This window comes from Fragaria vesca, linkage group LG3 (genome assembly GCF_000184155.1).
Source record: "Fragaria vesca subsp. vesca linkage group LG3, FraVesHawaii_1.0, whole genome shotgun sequence".
NCBI classification, from domain to species: Eukaryota; Viridiplantae; Streptophyta; class Magnoliopsida; order Rosales; family Rosaceae; genus Fragaria; species Fragaria vesca.
In genome coordinates this window covers 17835233-17854320 of record NC_020493.1, presented here as the reverse complement: position 1 = coordinate 17854320, position 19088 = coordinate 17835233, and the positions used below count along the sequence as shown (strand labels likewise).

General features: G+C 38.1%; 2 protein-coding genes and 1 pseudogene across 2 annotated transcripts; all 3 read right to left on the bottom strand.

Annotated features, from left to right (window-relative positions):
- Positions 1 to 8714, bottom strand: LOC101293473 (annotated as a pseudogene).
- Positions 8715 to 9567: 853 nt separating this feature from the next.
- LOC101292976 (ubiquitin-conjugating enzyme E2 7-like) lies at positions 9568 to 13909 on the bottom strand. Its single transcript, XM_004294525.1, has 6 exons — positions 13721 to 13909; positions 13484 to 13586; positions 12822 to 12919; positions 12618 to 12718; positions 11549 to 11626; positions 9568 to 9954 (listed from the first exon to the last, which is right to left on the bottom strand). Exons 1-6 carry the CDS (start codon positions 13764 to 13766, stop codon positions 9877 to 9879), a joined length of 504 nt encoding a protein of 167 aa, XP_004294573.1. The 5' UTR covers positions 13767 to 13909; the 3' UTR covers positions 9568 to 9876.
- Positions 13910 to 18075: 4166 nt separating this feature from the next.
- LOC101292677 (osmotin-like protein-like) lies at positions 18076 to 19088 on the bottom strand. Its single transcript, XM_004294524.1, has one exon. The coding sequence runs from the start codon at positions 19070 to 19072 to the stop codon at positions 18326 to 18328; it is 747 nt and encodes a 248-aa protein (XP_004294572.1). The 5' UTR covers positions 19073 to 19088; the 3' UTR covers positions 18076 to 18325.

Sequence of the window (19088 nt, the reverse complement as noted above, 5' to 3'; positions counted from 1 at the left end):
TCAATATAGAGAGAGAGAGGAATCGCTTTTTGAAAATGGTCTATTGTTGCTGCCTTCACTGCCGATCAATGTGTAACAATTGACACAACTAAAAGAAAAAGGGAATTTTCATATACACTTAATTTTGAAGAGTGGTTTTAAATAAAACTCACTTAATATTTTTATGTGATAGACATCTAAAATGTATCAATTATGATAAATATTATGTTCTATTTTTTCTAAATTTTACACAATTACCACCATTCAACTATAACATATTAATATAATAAATAATCTTAATTGATGTTGTCTTAAATACCTTGATTATGAGTTTTTCTTCTAACACTAACATTTTTCAATCAATTTGCAAGAGTCATGTAGTTTTCTTTATTTTTATGAAAAAATCTAGATTAAAACAATTCATTCTCCAATCACATAAGGTAAAATATAATATAAATAAGATATCTAATCTAAACCCTAAACACCCTAAACCCTACACCCTACACCCTAAACCCTAAACCATAAACCCTAAACCCTAAACCCTAAACCCTAAACCCTAAACCCTATCTAATCTAAACCCTAAACCCTAAACCCTAAACCCTAAACCCTAAATCCTAAATCCTAAATCCTAAATCCTACACCCTAAACCCTATACCCTACACCCTACACCCTAAACCCTAAACCCTAAACCCTATACCTTATACCCTAAACCCTAAACCTTATACCCTAAACCCTAAACCCTATACCCTATACCCTAAACCCAATTTTGGGTTTCTTCTTTTTAGGTATATTATCATATCATGCCCTACTTAATAGGTACATTAGAAACGTAAGTAGTAGAGAGTAAAATGTTCTCTCGATTAGGATGGGAAATGATATAATAATATACCTAAAAAGAAGAAAATTAATCAAAGAACAAGAACGTGTACCTTACAATTAGACATTTTTCGACTATGTAGAGAGACACCAAATGTGAGCTTAGAAATGAAAAATATCATTCTATTACAAATGACATACTTCTGTATATATCTAGTATTTTGGGTTTTTATCTAATTTTCTCTATATATAAACTCAAGTTAGTAATAACAAGGTAAGAAATTAAAGAATGTAATTGATTATGACAAAGTTAAATCCAACTAAATTTTAGCTAGTATATGAGTTTTAAATTGATGCTAAAATTGAGAAATATACCAAATTTAGCTTTCTACTGTCTGAAGGGCAAATTAGAGAAACCGAAAAATGAATAAAACTATTAATTATAGACATTTGCTCTATATGGTATGTTTGTTTATGTGGAGTGGGTGTAAAATAAAAGAAAAATATGTATGGATTTATCTTAAAAGAGGTCTAGTATTTTGGGTTTTTATCTAATTTTCTAAAAAAAACCACCTCAATCTGCTCAACTTTGGTGGATCAGGCAACATTTCCAAAGAAGTACAATCATCAGTTATAACAGTTAATTCTTCATTTGATGGGAGATCTGGCAATCGCCGAAGCTTCTTGCACCCCTCCAAGTCTAATAAAATAAGTTGAGAGAGCCATCTGATGCTTGAAGGAAGGCTGACAAAATTGTTTCCCCCAACATTTAGTTCTTCTAAAGAGGACATATATCCAATATCATTTGGGATTGCTCCTTCACCAAAACTGCAGTTGCTTAAATCCAGTTTCTTCACAGAATGCAACTTATCTAAAGAAGCCATCACTAGACCCACAGGCTCAGGACTCTGTCTTTGAAATGAGCCAAAAGGGGGAAACAAATGCCATGATTTAGGTGGTGGCCCTTTACACCCACGAAAAGACAATACTTCCAGATTTTTCATAAGAAAAATGGAGGATGGAAGCTCACTTAATGCGGTTTCACTTAGATCTAGCTCTTTGAGGCATTCTATCTGCCTTGCACTATCAGGGAATTTGACCAGCTTTGAGCATCCGGACATATTGAGACTTTTAAGTGATTTCATGCTACAGCACACTCGGAAGACACAAGAAACTTTTGCAGTCTCTTAGGTCCAGTGAAATGAGGCCAATCAAACATTCCATTGATGAAGGAGCTTCCTCAATAGCTGTCCCATCCAAAGAAAGCACTGATAAGTTTTTTATTGGTCCCAAAAATTCTGGAATGCTTTTGAGTTTTGAGCATCCCGAAAGGATAAAAACTTCAAGAGATTCCATTTGTACCTCACTCGGAAGACTCCTGATACTTTTACAGTCTGTAAAATTCAAAATCTTCAGCCTTTTGAGAAATGCAATAGATGGGTGAATCTCAACTACATTCATGCAACTTTTAAGAACCAACTTCTCAAGATTCGGAATACCAGTGAAATCTGGAGTCTTGATCAAATTTTCGGAGAAACTAAGATCAATATACTTCAAGTTACCCAAGTACTGTACATTGAATAACAAATGATAGAATCATTAGCTTTCCAAAAACCATACAATTGATTCAAACCAAAATATGTACGACTACCATGTATTCAACTGTATTACCATTTTCCCATTCCAAAGCCGATCAACTTTGCTATGACGCAAATACAGCTCAGTAAGACCATCTGGTTGAAAAGATGGTGGGAGAAATTTCGAAGGATACCAACTCCATTCCAGAAATCTCAAGGAACTAGACAGATATTTCGGGCCTGGAGATTGGTTCAGATTATGAATTTGGAGCAACTTTAGTTCAGACATATTAGAGAACGTTTCAGGATTCAAGCATGCTTGTTCAAGTTCACGCAAGCATAGGACTATTCCTTCAATTGCTTTAGTTCCCTAATAAAGAAGCACACAAAAAATTAATTCCATAATCAAGTATTATACAATGTTCATAAAAATTATCATGTAACCAAGAAACATTTTTACTTACTGTATTCTTCGAAAATACATGAAAGATGTCCTTATCATGCCACAATCGGCTACGTCGACCAGGCTCTTCATAAGATTCTTGACGAACAATTTCCCGTCCCATTTCTTGTATCAGATCATGCATCATCACATGGTCGTCAAAAATAGTTAAGAGAGATTTCTCAACTAGAACATCTATCACAATACGAGCGGGAAAGCCACAACTGTTCAGTATTTCAATTACTCGCTCCTTGTACGCACCCCTATGAAAGCACGCAACATCAAGAAATATTCTCTTTTCCATGTCATTCAGTCCATCGTAACTTATCTTGAGCGTCTCAAAGATTTGTCTTATTAGGAGCTTTCTTGAGTATATCCAGTGCACTGATCCAGGCATTTCTATCTCTGTTATACAAAGAAGACCCAAGAGTTATAAGAGCTAATGGAAGGCCTCCTGCATAATCCACAAAACATTTGGACAGGTCCAAGTAATCTTCTGCTGGATGATATAGTTTGAAGATTTTCGTAGTTTGAAGGCTTTCCAAATAAAGAGTTGAAGAGCCTGATTGTTATCTAAACCCTGGAGCTCGTACAGTTTCTCTATACCATGTTCGATTAGAACACGTCCATCTCTTGTTGTAATGATAATTCTGCTCCCAAGACCAAACCATTCTTTACTTCTGGCAAACATTTCAAGTTGGTTCAATTGATCGACATGGTCCAGAACAAGAAGAACCTTTTTATTGCATAATAAATTCTTTATTATAGCAGCTCCACTGTAAGCATCACAAACTTGTGTAAACTTTTCCTTCATTACAAGGGAAATGAGTTGTTTTTGTAGATGAACTATACCATGTGTAGCAGATTGCTGTCTGACATTAGCAAGAAAGCAGCTAACCACAAACTCATGGGAAATTCTCTCATAAACCAATCTAGCAATCGTTGTCTTACCCACACGGATAAGGATCCTCTCCTTGTGTGGCTTTTGTCCTTGTGTATCCTTAACTTTTAATCTTTTCCATTAATTAGATATCTGAAGGTCATAATCACCCCACCTCATCATCTTTCTATTAAATATTCAAAAGTTGGTTTTCCAAGACAAACACCAACATTTTCTCACAATCCTCCGTTACGTTACAAACAGATCAAATCTAAAAATCCCCAAAAATATTATATTGAGTCCGCCCAAACAAAATTAGAAGACGAAAATGTTTCCAGAGAATAACTAAATACAAAAGATCAGTCCCTAAGGAAGTGCCGAAATTGTATCAGCTTGTAGAACACAAAACACAGTTGAAGGAGGGTTCTGACTCCATAACAGATCACACACCAACAGCTAAATGGGCAGGCGAGGCTTGTGGTTGTTCCCAGTCTTGCAAAATACACTAGAAACTAGAATTCCATGAAACTGTCAAATCCCTCGGCACAGACGTTCAAGTCTAAGCCCTATAAAACAAATATTAGTCAAAATTAGTTGCATTAGTACACATAATGTATACCATATACAACTATGTATATGCCCTGGGCGCATGTATATACCATATACAACACAGTCACAATATATGCATGTATACCTTATTACAGACGGTCTTATTCAAGGCTTAAACATGTTCAGATTCTAAGTGGCCAGTAAGAGGGTGTTGGGATGCTTGCTGTATCAGATTATCAACTCTACCTGCATCCTGTAACACGAAAAGTCATTTATATGAAAACATATATTGTTATAACCAAATAAAAGTTAAGATAAAAATATAGTGGTGTTTTGAAGTGTACTTTTGATGATGGAGAAGTCTGTGAAGTAGTTTTAGTACTCTTTCTTCCTCCAGAGGCTTGCCTCCTTCTTTTTGAACCATTTGCTTGTACTTTTGATGATGGAGAAGTCTGTGAAGTAGTTTTAGTACTCTTTCTTCCTCCAGAGGCTTGCCTCCTTCTTTTTGAACCATTTGCTTGTACATCAGCAACATTATCAGTAGAGATGTTTGCTGCTACTTCCTGTGACACGATAAGACATTCATGAAGATATATTTTTCTAAAAGTAATGAAAAATTAACATAGAAGTAAATAGGTGTTTTAACAACATACTTCTGATGATGGAGCATGCCGTGAAGTAGTTTCAGAATTCTTTCTTCCACCAGAAGCTTGCCTCCCTGTTTTTGAACCATTTTCTTGGATATCAACATCACTGAATCCTTTTTTACCCAAAAGTTGTCTCATTTGAGCTGATTTCCTCATGTAAGCTCTCTCCAATTGGCTAGTCAGTCTTTTTCTTCCCCGAGAACCTCCTCTCTTCCTGAAACCCTTTGCTTGGACACAAGTATCTTCTGTAATTGGAGCAGAACCTTGATCATCCTTTTCATGGCTGGTACCATCTCGTTTTGAGCTCAACATCTCTTCGATAGTGGTTCTTAACTTATTTGCATGTTCAAATGCAACTTCATAAGTTTCCTTGCTCTCAACACCCCTTGAAGATATTTTTGTAAAAATAGAGCATAAAAACCTATAACAAGTGGTCTGTTGCAACTTAGTATCTACTTGTATGTCCCTTCTATGCATATCCTTCACACTATTACTTCTTGCTTTTCTTGTCCACCTATTCAAAATATACTCACTGGGAATTACCTTTACATTCATTACATCCCTTAAGATCTTTATAGCATGACCACACAACACCCCGTTCATCTCGAACAACTTGCAACAACAAGAGACATAATTGTCACTCTTTTTCCTTATAACACGAAATTCCTTGGAAGTGTCCAGATCACCAACCGTATACACAATGTCTTCTCCAGTATCAACAGTAGTTTTTATATAAAAATCAAGAGCGCTCACAAACTCATTTTGAAATTCCTCAAATATAATCTTTGTGTAGACATTCCCTGCTTCAATCAACATTTTAATAGGTCTCTGAACTTGAGGTATCTTCTGACACAAAGCATATTCTGCTTCTAACTCTTTGTAACGCTTATCATTTACAACTCTCTCAAAATGCTTGAAAAATTCGACCAAATTATGGTCTGGTTGGAGATAATCTTTCAAATCACCATTGATACTTTCACTAATCTGGGTGGTCTGCAATCCTGCACACCATTGGCCTCTAACATATGCATAAGCCCATTTCCTCCTTACTTCAAAAATTCTTTTAAACCATTCATCTCCATGCACATTATACTCCGTCAGCATCGCATCCCAAGCAGCTAGAAACTCATCTTCTTCTTCATAGCTGTCTATGAACTTTGATAACACCTTGTGAACCCCAGTTCTTCTCCTAAACACATGATTCACTTTTTTCATGGCATTTTGCATTATATGTCATATGCAAAGCCTATGATAGGTATCTGGCATAACAACTGAAATGGCTTTCGCCATTGCTGCATCCTGATCAGTAAATATGGTTTTCGGAGACTTTCCAGACATGGCTTCTAAGAATGTCTCAAACAGCCAAATAAATGAATCTGCCGTCTCATCATACATCAACGCCGCCCTAAATATAATAACCTCCCGGTGATGATTGAAGCCAACGAAAACTCCCAACGGACGATTATCTTTGTTAGTTCTATAGGTTGTGTCAAAACTAACTACATCTCCAAACTGGCCATAGTCAAGAATCATTTTAGCATCTGCCCAAAAAATATTAGTTATTTGTTCCTCACTGTCCAACTGTACGGCATGAAAGAATGATGGATTCTCTAACTGTTGCTTCTGAAAATAACTCAACAAACTTCTAGCTTCACCAAATGCCAGTTGCTTTTGCCTTCTACATCGAAGATAGTTCTTTATATCTTGCTTTATATAGCCGAGAGATTCTCTACCACCAGCTTGCCTACCCATAAGCTCATAGCACTCCTTCAGACCAACCCCAGAGTCACAAACTAAATCCAATTCAGAACCCTGGGGTGTGGAGACACCTCGTTGAGAACGCAGCTTATAAGCACACTCTTCGCTCACAAGAGCATGGTTGTGCGCTTCTCAAAAATCATAAACAACAAACTTGTTGATACATCTATTCAACTTGATACACATTTGTGCTTCGCAACCAGTCCTTGTCTCAGCTCTTGGGTTCTTAGTTAATTATCTCTCTTGTCTTTCGGTCGATGACCCTCCTTAGAACAAGAATATATTCTTGACGTTACCTCACCAGTTTTCTTGTTCTTCACCACCTGTTCTTTTCTAACACTGAATCCCATCTTCCTTGCATATTCATTGTAAAATATATAAGCAGCTTCTTCATAGTCAAATTCCATACCGAATTTCGGTTTGCAACTTGTGTCAGCCAAGCTAGATTCTCCACCAATATTTGTTATCTGTAGTATAAACACAAATCGGTAAACAGAGAGTATACATCAAATTCATAGAAAAATTAAGACCTTTCATAGTTAAGAAAGTATAATTAGAAAGAGATGCAAGCCAATGCAAAATACTATTAAATGATCTATAACATAGTTCACAGTAGAATAATGAAAACACCAAAGGATTTGGAAAACCCAAAGAGAAGGGAGCAAAAGAAAAAAAAACAAAAGAAGAGACTGAGTTATGAACAAGAGCAAAAAGATTACATCTCTTAATGCCATAGCTGACATGATTGTTGGTGGTCGATGAAAGGATCCTTGTCCTAGAGTGGAATCTCCCGACATAGTCGATGAAAGAGATAATGAAGCAATGAATCGGTAAGAGAGAGCATTGAATCAATAAGAGAGAGCAGAGCGCGGGAAAACATTAAAAGACGAGAGAAATTGGAAAACGAGCGCGGGAAAACATTGAAAGACGAGAGAAATTGGAAATTGGAGAATCCAATCTGTTCGTCTTCTAATTTTGTTTGGGCGGACTCGATCTAATATTTTTGGGGATTTTTGGACTTGATCTGTTTGTTAACGGAGGACTGTGAGAAAACATTGGTGTTTGTCTTGGAAAACTAACTTTTGAATATTTAATAGAAAGATGATGAGGTGGGACGATTATGACCTTTGAATATCTAATTAATGAACAAGATTAAAAATTAAGGATACACAAGGACAAGAGTCACACAAGGAGAGGATCCTTATCCCACCCACACCCCACCCATCCCCCATATCCCCAAAAAGCGAACATCAGATATGCTAGTATATAAAAGCAAATATATGTACTCTAATTTAAAATCAATTCCGAACAAGTTGTCTGTCGAATCCAACAATTTGAATGGAGGATACACTTTCTCCCATATCACATCTACAATTTCTTTGATAAGCTCTGATTCATACCTAGAAGTAAAAGAATATATAGCCATCAAGATAAACAGAAATCCAAGTATCATTTAGTCTTCTAATAAATTAATGCCAGTTACCTATACTTGGAAGCAGTCCATCCAGCAACTTGGCTCACACTTATCAAAGCCTGTCTCCACCAATACACCTTCTTCGGGTCTGCCTTGAAGTCCTGTTCATGTTTAGCGAAGGCTTCGGCGAAAGGGCCTGTTTGTTTTCGAACATCAGAAGGATCAACATGATAGAAGACTGGAAAAAGTCTTGAGGTTCTAATCGCATAAATAATCATGGAAAGTTCATCCAAGCACCAAGTGGAAGAAGCATAGTTTGGGGAGAGAACAATGATGGCAAACCTTGAGTCTTTTTTTTTTTTTTTTTGGCGAGAGCAAACCTTGAGTCTTTAATGGCTGCCAAGAGCTCTGCAGAAATTGTTGACCCCTTTTCGATATCTGGGTCATCCCTGAAAGCTCTGATACCTCGCCAAACCAATTTTTCATAGAGATGGTCAGTGAAACCGGTTCTGGTGTCATCTCCCCTAAAACTCAAAAACACATCGTACTTCCATTGAGGATGAGAACGATCTGAAGAGACTGAACGATGAGGCCTATAGGTGCCCCACTCTGAACGGAAGGAACACCAAGCGCTGTACTCAGAACCCTCCATTTTCACATATAACTATATTAGAAGAAAGAGGGCATGAATGAAGTAGGAGTACACAAAAGAGTCAGAGAGACTCTGGAAATGGAGGTAGGAATAAGGAGTATGAATGAGAGAAAGAGACGAGGTCTTAGATCGTCTTGGTGCGAGATTGAGCTGTGCTGCTGAAGAGGTTTCGACTTTCGTTAAATAGCTCTAAAATGAGAAAACGCACGCTTTGTTTTGACTTTCGAGTATCCAGGTGCTTCTTTGGGAAGGTTGTACGGTACCAAGTGCAAGCTGCAAACCCATTACTGCAACAAGTGCAATTTGACACTACCACCTTCTAGGTCACAATATTGCTTACAGACGAAGTGCTTTTACAAGACCGGCTTGAGGTGCTTGCTTCATCAGCAAAACTACTCTATGGATTCGCTCAAGCAACCCGAAACCCCCTAATTCCAGCAGACACGATGACAACAAAGACTTGTTACCTCTCAGTAGGATGAAGTTTAATAGCTTGCACAATACCAGATTCTGGTAATTGCAGCAATCCATATCTACAACCAGAACAAGATTAGAGAACTATAGAGATGGGGAAGCTACAGGCAACCTGTGGGAAATTTAGTCACCTGGATGCATCTGGAAAGACAGTGGCTGCTACTGTAAGTGAATGCCATACAACTTCGTAACATAAAACTGTTAAACCACAGATGCTCATCACCTAATTAATGATTGTCAAGTATCATTTAAAAGACAGCAGGTGGTGATACGTTTGAATGGAAAAAGACCATCTGCAATTGCACGAGCCTTAACCGTCTGAGAGTCATGTCAGATTGATGCCAATCCCACACAAGAGACATGGAACGAGCTGAACATGAACCGAAAATGAACATAGTTCAAATTTTAAACAAATGTAACACACTAGGTGTTACCAGGGCAGAGAAAGCTAGGCAGCAGGCAAGAATATTTTGTCACCAAATAGGCAATACTAATTGAATACAAAGCTGTTAAATGTTTTAACAATTACAAGACATTGAGGAAGAGAAAAACCAAAAAGAAATAAAGAAATTTAAGTGAGGAAGAAAATCAATGTCATTCTACAAGGGCCAACGCTTGGTCAATTTAACACATCCTCCGACACACCTGAGCAGAGTAATTGAGAAAACGTTTGGCTGCGGATCATATTTCACAACATCTCTTGTGACTTTCTCACGCAACGGCCGACCTTCTTCTTGAAATCATCTCTCCGATCTCTCCATTCCTTCTGCAACACACGTACCAACATCATGTTAGGAACACATATCTATCAATGAAATGCAACCTAACCATAAGTTAACTGTCAACAGTTACCACAACCAGAATCAGTATATAACCAGGAAAACTACAAGGTTCCAAATTGATAAGTTAGACAACTTTGAACATAGCCCTTTAATGGATCAGCACGAACTCCAAAATATTAACACAAACAAATGTTTTGCTCATAGCACAGGATTGCTAAACAATCATGAAGCAGTCTAAAGCTTCTTCCATCATCCAAAATTCCAAATGGTTAGAATCAAGTAACCAGTTTACTTCATTATTGCAGCTTAAAAATATGTTTATAGGCATAGACTCTACCAAAGACAATCTTCAACCATCCTACATTTTCACAACATGGCGCCTTGGAAATGACACAGATATGTCCTCTTCGTTAAAATATCAATAGCAACAACATCATGTTCCTCATAAAATAATGTGAAACATAAAAGAATGGACAGTACATTATGAACACAACTCAAACCATGAATATTGTTAAACGAAACAAGTTGATTTAATCTTTACACAAGGCCAATGCTGTATAAACCTAACTGTTAGTGTCAAATGCAACTACCCAAAAATATTCAGCAGAATAATTATGTTAATTGACATTTTATATATTGACAAATGCTATGAGTAGACAAAAGGACCTATCTAGAGTGAAGCTTCGCTCTGAAATTAAAGTGTGAAGTTCCTTATTTGACACATTTTTCGGTCATATTTCCACATCTCCACTGTTCATCGAATTTGATGATCACTTCTGCAAAATTTCATCGAATTTGATGATCGTTTGGGTGTTCATAATCGTGATTTACACAAACAGTTCTGCTTAGACAAATTTATGGTTCGATCATTGATTTAACTTAATTCGGTACCTAAACGATCATCAATTTGAATGAAATTTTACACGAATGATCTATGCATTTCATTCTACAAAATGAACAGTGGAGATGTGGAAATATGACCGAAAAGTATGTCAAATAAGGAACTTCATACTATAATTTCAGAGTGAAGCTTCGCTCATGTCAAATAAGGAACTTCACACTTTAATTTCAGAGTGAAGTTTCGCTCTGGATACGAACTGTATATCTAAAGACCCGCTTACCTTAGATAAGGTACGAATTTCCTTGATCGAAAAGTACATACTTTCTCATCTTAACCGTTCAGTATTTAGATATACATGACTTGATCATCTGCAAATTTTCAGCTAATTTGGTAGGCATTGAAAATGTATTAAACCAATGGACGAACCGAATCTATTCATTCTGAACCGTACGTTCTTTTAACTCTAAATCATAGTTTTGAATGTCTTAATGATTATCAATTTGACTAAAAATTTGTAGAGATAGTCTACTCATATATACCTAAAAGTTGAAAGGTTAAGATGATAAAATATGATCAAAAAGTGGGTCGAATATAAAAATCCGTACCTTATCTAAGGTTAGCAGGTACCTTATATATATACAGGTTCTTGTTATAACCTTCACCACATATCAGAAGAAAGTAAAGGATAGATTTGAAAACAAAATTAATAGTGATAATACAGCAGAAGGACCACTTACAGCAGCTTCGACATTTGCAGGAGATTCGTCATTTGGACTGGACAGCATTGATATTATACTCAGCACTATGCTTTCAACCTGGAAAACCCCATTTTTTACATCTGTTAGAGCAGTACTCTGATTTTTTTTTTGGTCGAAAAGCAAGGGTCGCTATTTAATTTTTATATACAGTGTTCATTGTTTATCACCTACATAAGAAAATAAAATCAGAAAAGGGGAAAATCAATGAAATCAGTTCTGCTGTAAATATTTGACTAATACTGGACAGGGAAATGCATTCAAATTGACTAACTACAGAAACAGGCAATGTTGGTGCATCAATGCTTTTTCTCGAACATTAGGGTACACCTCAGAATATTACAGCTGATACATATGATGAACTCTGATGATCTTATAACTATGTGGTGTACTTATATGATCTTATAAACGTATGTAAAAGCTATTGCCATTAGATCATGAAGAGGCAAGTAATGTATGTGATGCCACTTTTTGAATAATGTAATTTAATTCAACCTCTATTTCCATTTTCATTGATTTCTCTATAGTCTAGCACTAGGACTGACTTCACTCTCATTGACTTGTAATATGTTTGGAAATCGAAATACACCAACAATGTCCTCTGACAATATGCTATGATTGCTATCCAGTCAAGCAAAACTTGAAATGGTTTGTACAAGTCGTCTGAATGGGTCCATAATAATAGTGCTATGACTTCCACTCTCATAAACTTGCAAGAACACCATTAATGGGCACTAACATTATATTATCTGTGTTAACTGAAACTCTGTTCACATTTATCAGCTTTATAAGCTAGAACCTATAGCTTAAGACACTTCATCATTTATTTTGTATGATGAGTTCAGTTGACTTTGGTTTACTGATACCATTGACTATCTAATATTTATGAATCTGAACCATCTTGTTCTTATACATCTTCTTATTATACTAGTCTATGGGCAATACAAATCCAATGAATCAGAGACTAAAGGTAATGAAGAATAGCCCACAGTGGCAGCAATTCTGGTTAAGCTCAGAAATTCAGAAGAAAGTATTGTTATTAAATCCTTACCGTATGCACAGGCGTCCAACGCTCACTTGCAAGCTCATAACCATTTGGATCATCACCAGGAGGATGTAGAATGGAAATGCAAACGCGCCCATCAGGATAAACTTCAAATGAACAAGAAAAAAGATCAATACTCTAAGGACAAGTGAAAAACATCAAACAAATGATATAAACAAGAGACAAGTAATAGAAAGAAGAGAAACCAACCATTGGGATGCCATAACTCTGAAGTAAACTTCACTGTTGGAGGGCTGTTTGGGTAATTAGAAGGAAAACTCATGATGGCGTTGAAAAATCCTCCCTCACTGCAATTAGATATGGGCAAGGACGAATATGATTGGTAAACAACATGATAAACACCAAAACAAACATCAAGTTATGAGGAAAAAGAGAGAAGTTATTACCAAAACTACCATTTAGCTAATAAAACAACAAAAAGATAAAGCAAAACCAACTATTGAGATAGTGAGAAAGTAAGCTGAACTTAATACATGCTCACAATTTGCAAAGCCAATTAGTCAAACACTTCCTATTGCCAACACATATCCGAACAGCCAAATTTAGCAATAATTAACCGAAAAGCAAACTCTGAATTTGAAACTGTCAACCATTACTAACTGTTTATACTCAATAGACACAATTCAAAACCTCAATCCCTTCCACCACACTAAATCGACACCTCGACACCACAATTGAATTCGAAACCTCCACTGAACAATTCCAATCACACAAGAAACTCAATCAGACTCGATCCAATCCGAAACCGACTCAAACGAATCACCGAAACACACCATCACAGCGACAGCAACAAAGCCCAATCAAGAACAGCACAGAATTAAGCAAACAAATATAATCCAAAAGGCGCGTACTATAGCGTATCGGGAGGTCCAATAATTGTGACGCTCCATTCAAAGATATTGTTCTCATCGACCAGCCCCGCCGAGAACCCATCCACAGGGTTCTTGCAAAGATCTGCATCAATCCAAAACACACAGAATCAGATTCACCGTAACTCATCTTTATCAATCCAATCCAATCCAATCCGATGATCTATATACACAATCAGAATTGATATCAAGCCGATTGAATTGAAAGTTAGAGATTACCTTTGAGCTGCTTCTGGAGGAGAAGGCTCGCTTGAGAGGCCGCCATGGATGAGAGAGAGAGCTGGCCTGAGAGCTCTGGGGCGATGAGAGAGAAAGCTAGAGAGAGAAAGAGAGAGATTTATAAAGCCGACACTTTGTGCGTGTTTTATAGACGGAGAGGAAAATGTTTCTGAATGTGGACTCGTCTGTATGGAGCTTTCAGTGCGGGAATGAGTTGAGATCTCGATCGACTGCATGCGTCTGTAGGGGAACCGGTGACGAGACGAATGGTTGCGTGCCACGTAAGTTGAGGAGTGGGGACGGTCGACGTGATGAAAGATTCTAGTAGGTTCCTTTTTCAGCCAGCGGATTTACCACTGCGCGATCAAAGATTTTCCGGCATCATGTGGGTCCCGGGTCAAGTATTCCCTCCTCTGAAATCGTAACAATTTTTTTTAAACTTCCCACCTCTTTTTCATTTTAGGTAAGTTTTTTCTTGGGTTGTGAAATCCATATATATATTTTTTTTTAGTAACTTAAATTTTATCTTTTAATGATTTAAAATTTATCTTTTTATGAATATGCTAACCAAAAGATTAAAAAAAAGGTGTGTGAATTTCAATTTAGAGTGTGTGAATTACATATCCCTTTTTCTTTTATCAAATTTTATTTACATTTTTTTTTATCAAGGACGAAAAATTATATTAATAACAAACAAAGGGTACATAGAGCGATGTATAAACATCGAAATAAAGCAAGAAAAAATAACAAGGTTTAGAAACGCAACTGTACTGAAAAAACAATAAAACATCGAAATGATCAAATGTGCCAATGCATCTAAATTAAGAAGTAAACAAGAAGTGACTTGATACCGAGCGATACCGCTTTACTGCATATGACATGATAGCAGTGTAAATGTGATAGTAACCGTAACCGTTGCAAGGATCGTATCTATAGCTTGGGAAGTACACCCCGTTAGGAGAGCAAGATGTGACCCCCGAGAGAACAAAGGAGTCCAAGGGTGCAAAAAACAGTAATCGAACTCTCAAGAACAGTAACCACATCTGGGCCTCCAATCCAGAGTTGAAATAGAGCCCAAATTAGCCAAAACCCAACCTCTTAGGTCCCAGACCCGAGCCCAACATTGAGTGGGTCTTGACAAAACCCAACTCCCCTCTGTTAGGCCCACCACAGCCCAAGCCCACCTTACTTTGGGCACCTATATCTGATTACTCTGGGCACCCAGATCCATCCCACCACCGTCCTCCGCCAAAACAGCAACGTTGCCGGAGAAGTCTGATGCCGAAGAGAAGCCTCCAAGCGCCAAAATCGACGACGTAAGTTTCTCCGCCACCATCCCAGCCTCCATGTCGATCAAATACTCAAAGATTCGTCGTCGCCCCGACTCCGCCATATGCAGATCAGTCACACAACCCCGAATCAGCCAGCCCTGACGTTCCTCACCCACACCTCGCCACACCCTCCGACCAACAATTGAAGGATCCAACGAAAAGGAAGAACTCGAATTGCAGATTCGGATTTTGGCCCCATAAACCAATCTCAGCGGATGGCCTCATCTATCTACCTTTTCTCGGCCGTTCAAGTTTCCGAACAGGCTCTTTCCTTGCACCAATGAAACGGCAAGCAAAGAACAGCCTGGTACCGCAACCCAACATGCAGCGGCGGATTAGGATCCGAAGTTGTCTAGGCTAGTTAGAAGAAATTTTTTTTTCTTAAGAACCACTATCAGAAGTGCAAGAACTATATGAGAAATTTTTTTTGAATTTCTTATTCGAAGAGAGAAAAGTAAAAAATGAGAAAAAAAGAGTACGAAAATATTGTAACTGAAGAAGGAAGGAAGAAGAATTGTGTTGTTTGTGGTACCAAAGTGAGAAAAACTACTAACAATATCCATATCTGCTTTTCAAAGCAGTCGAACTACAAGGAGGTTATAATTTGGTCAGGTTGCTAACTGAACCAAGCCTTCTCATTGTTTACATGGATACTTATTTACTACATATAAGATTTCTATCTAGGCTTCAGCCCAGACAGCCCTTAACGTAGATCCGCCCATGGTTGGGGGTGAGGAGAATTCGACCTCGACGAGGATGAGATGCATGCGACACGAGGGGAGAAAATCTCATCGGAGGCCAAAAATTTTGACAGACGAAACCCTACTAGGGTCTATCGTCGCAGAAAGAGAGAAGAGAGAAGATGATGGAACCAACTTGAGATTGAATAGAAAGTAGAAGAAGAAGAAGAAAGTATTCAACTATTCTGCATATTCATTCATCGATAACTGATTCTACATAGATTACAGACTTATAAAGATGGAGTTCCAACTGCTACAAACAAAGGAGAGAATAACTGTCAAATATAACCTCCTACTGCTGGGCCGATGGGCCTTGATCTTACTTACATATCCTATTACATCTTGAGCTAAGCCTTTTACATAAAGAAGAAGATACCTACTGTTGGGATGAAGAGAAGCTACTGCTGCAGTGAAGAGTGAAGACGAGGCTACTGCGGTGAAGAGAGGTTGAGGCAGAACGTGTTCCATCAGAAGAGCTCTCATTTTAGAGTAACGCTACACATACCAAAATATTTTACAAAATAAGAATCACAAATGATGTGGCAGAAGGCAACTCACCTCTTTTGTTTATCTAAATTAGTGACATGAATTTTTACTATTTTAAAGGAATAATTTATTGAGTTATTTTATTAGGAACAAAAATAAAAAAAGAAAAAGAAGAAGAACCAAAACTATTTCCAAAAAAAAAAAAAAAAAACTCTTGATTCTCATTTAAAGCCTTCAACTTCCATTTTCATAGAGTTTACAAGAGACTCCCAGTCATGGTCTCTAAGGTGGGCTTTAAATGGTCCCCTAAAAGGTGGTTCACCTAGCATTACTCAAATCAATATATTCATTTTTTTGATGAAACAAGAAAGAATGTAATTCTATACTTTAAGATAAGAGAAATTTTATTAACATATCCCTAAATGTTAGATACGTATCATTTTTTATACAAATTAAATGAGACTTTTTATAGGTACATAAAATTATTAAAAGAGACATTTATATCAAAAATAAAGAAACCTAGTTAAAAAAATATATATCCCATTTAACACTATTATTCTCTTCTAGAAGAACAACGTATGTGAAGATACCAAGCCCTAATAAAAAATAGCTAGCGACAACCATAGTTTCAAGCAACTAAAGACAATGTAATGGATTACAGTGGTATTTCTCAACCCTTAAGCGAGGTATGACTTCTCTATCTTTGAAAAATTGATCTACTACAAAATTTAAATTTTAGGGTTTGTTGTTTAATTAGATAGTACAAATTGAAGTTGGAAAATTTATTTTTTACTATTCACACATGCTAGGTCATTCAAAAGCATTTAAATTTGAACATCAAACTAGAACTTGGGATGGTGCTCTATATAATTATATATACTCTTCCAGTTTGCTTGTCATTGATCTAACTCAATGAAAGAGATCTCAAGCAAAATCGGTACCCTCGTGCCGTAAGAGATCTCACTAATATGAATTTTTTTTTAATAAATTGAGTAGCAGATCTAGAAAACATGTATATTTAATGAATGAGTTGTGTATTGAATGAATTGTGTATTTAAAATGAGAGTATTATAAAAAATTTGAGTATATGTATATAGTCTAATGTTAAAATAATAAAGCTAACATGTGGTGTATTAAATATAATATGTATATCTAGTGATTATAGATGTGTTAATAAAAAAAATTAAACGTTAAAAAGGTAAAATAAATTTAATCAAAAAAAAAAAAAAACAATGGCTCGCCGGTATACGTTCAAATTTGGAAAATAAAAAGTGGAGGGAATGATGTAAGTGGGATTCTTCCCAACAAGGCCTCTCACGAAGAGGCTCGTACAAAGCAAAGGCTACACGTGATAGCACAGTGATTCATGTAAAGTTAGACGTAAGAACAAAGATGGAGAAATTTTCGAGAAAAGAAGCAAAAGATCCTCTGCTGTTTTCGAGTGGCTGACGACGGACCGCTCCTCCTTCTCAGTTACCACCTGTCCTGTCCAGTCCTCCACTCTGCTCCATCAGATATTCTTCAGAGATTCGCTCCCCTTTTGAAGATAAGCTTTTCTTTTGTTTAATGGAGTTCACTGTACCTACTTCACTCTCTTTTCTCCGCGAATCACCACGCCCTCCATTCTTATCCACACTAGCACAGAACCCCCAGTCCATAGCACAACAACGACGTCGTTTATGAGCTTTTCATCATGGATAGTACATAATTTGCACCAAATTTCTGATTTCTGCAAATACTACTGGGTAGTGGGTACATATGAGAAAAGCAAACAATGAACTAATAGTTCTGAAGCTAATTGCTTTAAATACTTGAATTCATTGAACGGCTAAAGCCAATGCCAATACATCACAGATCACAAACTACATAAGCCACACCCAGATTCCCAGTACACCGCCACGCTAGCTAACACAGGAAATTAACACAAGCTTAGAAACTAAACTAAACCTAATAATCTCCCTCCTAATATTTATTCGAAACTATGGGCCGGAACCAAGCTAGCTAGCCGGTCCCGAACGGCACCGTTTTGCTGCCTTAACGTCATCTAGCTAGTGGCAGAAGATGACCTTGAGCTCACGTGGCGACGAGCACTGGTGCATGAGGGTAGGGCTGTCGTGCGCGTACGTAAACGTAGCCGGACACGCGTGCTTGAAGAACTGCGAGAAGCTCGACGCCCTACACGTCTGGGGGCTATTGTACTTGTTCCGACAACACAGCTCGTCGGACCCAAATGCCTCACACGCGCTCTTACACGCGACCACCCCCGGGTGCGACCTCACCTGCAGCTGGCCGGGACACGTGGCGAGCAGATCGGCTTTGCAGCCCACGACGGGGCAGACGCCTTTGCCCTCGTGAGGAGTCACCGTCATGGGGACGTTAAACCCGTCGACGAGGCTGACGCCGTAAGACCACAAGTCGTTGGGGCCGTGGTGGAGGACGAACTGTGCTAGTGTTGCTGGGGTGGCGCCGCCGGCGCCGTTGCATTCGAGCTTGCCGCCGCAGTCGCCGGTGAGGCAGGAGAAGCGGTTGTTGGAGCGGGAGCAGTGGGTGCGGGCCCAGATCCGACCCGACCAGGACTGGGTCGGGGCGGGGAAGGAGCGGTGGGAGAGGCTGGGGAGGAAAAAGCCGCCTCGTTCGAGGATTTGGCCGCCGGTGTTGGGCTGGATGGCGGGCCAGATGGGGAAGGGGCAGTTGTTGACCACGGTCAAAATGTGACCAGGGGAAGTGGCGTGGGCGAGAGAACAGAGGATGAGGAGGGTGGCGGAGAGGAGGAGGATGGAGTGAGAGCGAGCCATTGGTGTGAACTGTGAA